At 40.5% G+C, this 6,281-nt stretch overlaps 1 protein-coding gene across 1 annotated transcript in view; it reads left to right on the forward strand.

Annotated features, from left to right (window-relative positions):
• The window catches only part of cacna2d3 (calcium channel, voltage dependent, alpha2/delta subunit 3), a 41,486-nt gene extending 37,461 nt beyond the window's left edge, over window positions 1-4,025 (forward strand). The window contains exon 42 of the mRNA XM_046029525.1: window positions 3,792-4,025. Within this exon, the coding sequence (XP_045885481.1) occupies window positions 3,792-3,884 (93 nt within the window). The 3' untranslated portion in view covers window positions 3,885-4,025. The remainder of the gene's footprint in view (window positions 1-3,791) is intronic.
• Window positions 4,026-6,281: the final 2,256 nt, after the last annotated feature.

Below are 6,281 nucleotides of genomic sequence, written 5' to 3' on the forward strand. Positions count from 1 at the left end.
GAGAGAGAGAGAGAGAGAGAGAGAGAGAGAAAGGTAAATGTGTGAGAAAGTATGAGAAGGAGAAGTCGAAACCTTCCCTATGATGTTTTGTCAACTTCTGCAGTTCAGTTAAACTTGCTTTGTGTCACGTACAGCTCAGAGATCTCGGGGGAAAACAATGATGGTGCCATGTGATACCGAATACCCTGCGTTTGTCTCTGAACGCACCATCAAAGAAACAACAGGCAACATTGACTGTGATGGCTGTATGAGGTACTGCTTTAGGCCAACTTAAAATAGTTACACAGTGAATCATTAAATAATCACCCCCTTTGCTAACAATAACTATCCTTGTTAAACAGTAGGTGTTCAGTCTGCTACTGTTCATATTCCAACATTTTAATTCTAGTTTCTGTCTCTGCTTGTGCTGCAGGTCTTTTGTCATACAGCAGATTCCCAGCAGCAACCTCTTCATGGTTGTTGTGGAAAATAAGTGTGACTGCAGCAGTGCGCCTCCAGTAACCATGGATCCAATCGAGATCATGTATATCCTTTCTAGATGAAGCACAGATGTTTGACATTTTGAAACTTTTTCTGAAAGCATTTTCATTTCAGCTCATGATTAGTTAGATCATAAGAATATTTATGAGTTACTGAGTTTGAGAATTATTTTATTTCCTCTTAATATGTGTGTTTGATCCACTTAAATGTTTCGTTTCGCATCAGGCTAAATGACCTGTGTGTATGTTGGTGAAGCTCTGCAGTTCTGTTCATTCATTTACGCCCTTGACGCCTCTGAACACAACGAGTCACTAAAATGTGACAGACTGAAGTTTCAGAAGGACAGAAAGAAGCCTGAATCATGTCATCCTTTCCACCCTGAGGTATGAGAGTGTGTGTTTGTCTGTGTGTGTGTGTGTCTTCATGTACATTTATAGAGTGAAGATGATTCTTGATCAAAAGAACAAAGAGTCTGGTTTACATGACAGAGTATTTCCTGGCCAGGCGCAGTGACTTCCTGGTGTCTCCACTTTGACAACCAGATGGTGACAGCAAGTCAGTGATCCAGGCCTAGAAATAGTCCAGCACATAATCACTCATAATAACGCAACTTGATGTTTTTTCATGTTGGGTTTTATATAAATTAAACACACAAGAAGTGCTAACAGGCTGATATTTATACCTTTGGACAGAGCCAGGCTAGCTGTTCACTCCATATTTACCGTACAGACATGCGAGTGGTATCATTATCTTCTCATTTAACCCTGGGCAAGAAAGCGAGTAAAGCTGTTTCCCTAATGCTAAGTAATTTCTTTAATTATATTATACTGTACAGTCACTGTCTTGAGAGTTAGACTAGTAACTAAATCAAGGTCTGTTTTTGTTTACGTCAGACTTGCTAATTATTAGGGTCAAATCTCAGCTTCATCCTAATCACTTGTAATGAAACAAAGTTTGTCAGGAACATATAAATTTCACAAGGAACTCTATAAATTCTGCAGATCAGTCTATGAGACATAATATCAATCATGGAGCAAGTTGTCTACTTTAGTGGCATCTAGTGGTGAGGGTTGTGAATAGCAACCATCTGTCCAGTCTACCCCTGCCCCCTAACCTTTCAAAGAGCGTAGGACAGCTATGGTGGCTGACACAGTACAGTCTCTTCTGAGACTGCAAAGAGTGGCCAGTCAAGAAATGAGGTTTCTTTAGGTATATTTATTAAGAAATTATATTTACTTAATTATTCAGTAAAACCATATTTTAGTGTGACTTGGCCACTGACAGATAACATGGAAAATGTAAGCCAAGAATGTGAAAAAGTTTCTGCACCACAGTCCATTATAAACACATTATTGATAAAGTTTATGCATTAACAAGGGAAACAAACTAATTCTCTCTGTGATTATATATCCTCGCCAATACTGCCCGTCAACAATAATTTCTAGCCCGCTGCCAGATTATGGTGCTTTGATAGTGACAAAAAATCTAAATAAATAAATGCTTTGATAGCGATGCTGAAATAGATCTCAGTCATGACAGCAACAATTACTCACATGATTACTTGCTCTTTAGTTGTTTAGCCTACAAAATAAACCATGAGAAGCTTGTTCACTGATGTGCTGTATTTGGAGTTGAACTGAGCTTTTACTTTGAAAAATTCTGAACGACATTAAAAGTCTGTAGCCTGCTTGACACACCTCTGAATGAGTCGTCAGGAAACGTAATTCCCCTAAATGTCCTCTGCCTGGAGATACTGGGGTATATGAAAAAGTGACCGTAGGTTGATGGATGTGAATCAAACACCGAAACAAAAACAGTGCAGCACATGCCGTGATTTGAGGAACATTTGCTGCAGAATCCATTGCTGAAGAGAGAAAAAAAAATTGTTCCGAGTTGGGATGAAACCATAGACTGTATATAAGAAATGGACATAGTCATCGTGATGTCACCCGTTGGTTTGTGGACTGCGGTTTTGAAGCCTCTGCTTTGGCTGATAGAGCGCCGCCATGTTGAGTATTTGTAACCAGCGGACGTGACCGTATTTGGACAAGACAGTTGAGCTAACGGCCATGTGCGGTGCTAGCTAGCTTGCTTAGCTAGGTGCATCTGTAATTCATGTTAACTGTCATTTTAACAGAGCTGATAACTTTGTCTAGTGAACAACACTCCTAAAACAAATGTACTCACCAGAGAAAGTGTTTACTGAGGTAATTATTGAGGTGAAAAGTAGGGTCATTTTACCATTATTTCTAATGGAGACGGACTTCTTTTGCAACCAGAAGAGTCGCCCCCTGCTGGCTGTACGATAAAATGCAGGTTCAAGGGACTTCGCGTTCACTTCAAATCGCTGACCGGAAGCTTCCCGCTAACCCTTGGGTTGCAAGTCTTGCACCTTAAGCCCTGGATATACTTGCATTTTAACAATGTGTAGGCCTAGACAGGTGTCAGCGACTCAAACAGCTTTGTGTGTACCTGGAGGATTAAACCTGAATCCACTAGGGGGCGGACCAGGACCGGATTTTCCCTCACTGACACTGGATTATCTTCCTTGACAACCTCCAAATTTGCACATCATAAACAAACCAAACATGGTGGAGTTTTATTGTAAACATCCCGCCATAAATTTCCTTTTTTGAAGTCTGCTGCTGACCATCTTCTTCTTTTGCGTTTAATTGTGGGTGGCAAACCAACTGCATACTGCCACCACCTGGGCGGGTGTGTGGAACAGCTGCTGACCGGCCTGACGTATTCAAGGTAGTGATGAGTGTCTGCACTGCCTGAATTCTACCAGAAGTAGAACAAGAAAAATGTAGTGACGAAAGGCGCTCTGTAACGCTGTTTGTCCGTTTTCAGCAACTGTAGAAACATGACGATGCCACGTGGCGACATCCATGGAAGGGAGACCCGTGGTTATGTAGATATAAATGGCGTAAAGTGAATTCTCACCCACTCAGAGAAAAGAAAATGGTAATAATAATATTGCACTCAATCAGTTAAAATAAAATAAACTGGTTTAGATAATTTGGCTAAACTGTTAGTCTGGTCGTCTGTCCGCTCATGTTACTTGCCCCTTTGAACTTTGTTGTAGCGATGCTGCTGAGTTCCCCGATCTCTGTGTTCACCTTTGTGAGTACTATGTCATCATGATAAATCGAAATTATTTTAACTACGAAAAATAAGACCCAACTTGTTCAACAACAACAGTTAATATCTGTCAGCATCCACTGCAGTCTTTCCCAGATAAAACAAGTGTATCTGCCCTGTAACAGTAATATTTAACATATCTTTAATTTAATGACTGTCTTCTGCAGGAAAATGCCATGGAATGTGGTTCAGCAACACGCCTGTCCAGTCCTCTAACAGCAGCTCTGCTCCCTATGATAGCAGCGACCATCAGCAGGTGACCATTAGCAGCAGGACATCAGTAAGGACTAAATCAACAAGAAGATGCTTACGAACACATAGAGAACATTGCCAATCAGAAGTGAATTTGCTCATACCTCTGCAAAAGGCAGCGCTCTACTAAGAATAAATCTTTATCTGTAGCACTGAGACTCACATCCATTATTGCAGAAAACACAGATGATGTGATGCAGCAAAAGAAAGTGAGAATAATGGGAGTGCTTGGTGACTTTGAGTATTGCAGATCACGCCACTGACTGTTTGCCATATTGTCATGAATGTGTGCTGAAATTAAATAAGAGAGAGAAATATAGTATGTCAACAGTAAAAACAAATGCCTAGAAGTACAGGTGTTTCTTGTCCAAGTATAAAATGTAAAACAAAGGATGATAGTAGGACATCAGATATATATTGAGTTTGTTTTGTGTATTGTGAGGGGGAAAATTAAGGCTAATGTAAAAGCCTGCAGAATGTAAAATGCACTTTTGTCATGTGAAAAGAACGTAGAACGGTCTCTATTTTTGGCAGTAAATTGTTTAAAAAAAAACTTAACTGTGCCATCATCATACATTTATTTTGTAGCATAATTCTCTTTAATGTCAGTAATAATATGGATCATGTAAAATACATGAGAGACAATGGACAATTTGAACTTGTTTTATTCTGCCAGTTTCTCCTTGTTTTAAAGCAGAAGACATTTCAGACAAAAGATGCATGAAGAAGAAGAAGATCACAGATTGTTATATTGATATATCCAGCCATAATTTGTCAAAGTGACCACATACCCTTCACCACATGTTTGAGAAAGCTGATGAATAAATACAAAGAAATATTTTCCTTCCTTCATTTACCCCTTGTCTCATTTCCTTGTATGTGTGTGTGTGTCTGACTTTAGAGACTTTACACATCAGATAACAACAGCACACAGTTACAACATACAATGACAGACAGCAGTGCACTCTGAGGTCAGTTCAGCAAGGCCTTTTATTTAAGGCGGTTATGGCTGAGGGGATCAGGCTTTTCCCAAAGTGAGCCCTCCTGCATCTCAGAGCAGCAGGGTAAGATGGTGATTGAGTGAGTGTGTCATGTCCTGTGCTATTGAGGTTGCCATGTGTGCAATGGCCTTAATGTTTAGTTCTGCTGGGTTGTGTGTGTGGAGACGGGGAGAGCAATTTTCCTGGTGGCAGTGTTGGTTATGCACATGTGAGCGTGTATTACTTATGTCATGGGAACATAAATCAATTTACACAGTTACATTGTGGGGACTTCATTTTGATGACAAAATGTAAGTCATTATTTTGTGTGTGTGTGGCAATGTGGTGGTGATGCCAATTTGTGTAGAACTATTAACTGAAAAAACAAAAGACATATTCATGTATTTTATACAGAATATAAAGACAAACACAAAGCAATTCTTTGCATGGTATTATTGCATGGTATTATTATATGTTTTATATATTGTATTACCATCATGGAACAGATGACAATGCCATCGCAGCACACTGCAGAAGACCTCTGGGGCATTCTGAATGCCTTTGCTGAAGCATTCAGAGCCCTGGGTGTAGCCATTTAGACCAAAAAGACCCAGGTCCTACATCAACCTACACCCAATCAGTCATCAACCCAGCCCATAGTTCAAAACGTGAACCACATCCCTCTTGAATATTTTGACCACTTCCCCTACCTTGGCAGCCTCCTCTCCTCCAAAGCTGACAATAGACTCTGAGGTAAACCATTGCCTGAGCTGTGCTAGTGGAGCATATGCCAGACTCAGACCAAACACAACTCTTGGTCTACAAAGCCGTGGTCCTCCCCACCCTGCTGTATGGAGCGGAGTCATTGACGACCTACAGCAGTACCTTTGAGCCCTGGAACAACATCACTAAAGATCCTTGTGAAATATTCTGAGGATCATCTAGAAGGACAGACGCATATCATCAGTGTTTACTAGCAAGGACCACACCACAATAACATGTCATTTAAAGGCTTAATGAAGATTCTGAATGTATATACACTCACCTAAAGGATTATTAGGAACACCTGTTCAGTTTCTCATTAATGCAATTATCTAATCAACCAATCACATGGCAGTTGCTTCAATGCATTTAGGGGTGTGGTCCTGGTCAAGACAATCTTCTGAACTCCAAACTGAATGTCAGAATGGGAAAGAAAGGTGATTTAAGCAATTTTGAGCGTGGCATGGTTGTTGGTGCCAGACAGGCCGGTCTGAGTATTTCACAATCTGCTCAGTTACTTGGATTTTCACGCACAACCATTTCTAGGGTTTACAAAGAATGGTGTGAAAAGGGAAAAACATCCAGTATGCGGCAGTCCTGTGGGCGAAAATGCCTTGTTGATGCTAGAGGTCAGAGGAGAATGGGCCGACTGATTCAAGCTGA

Source organism: Micropterus dolomieu, linkage group LG18 (genome assembly GCF_021292245.1).
Source record: "Micropterus dolomieu isolate WLL.071019.BEF.003 ecotype Adirondacks linkage group LG18, ASM2129224v1, whole genome shotgun sequence".
In the NCBI taxonomy this organism is placed as follows: domain Eukaryota; kingdom Metazoa; phylum Chordata; class Actinopteri; order Centrarchiformes; family Centrarchidae; genus Micropterus; species Micropterus dolomieu.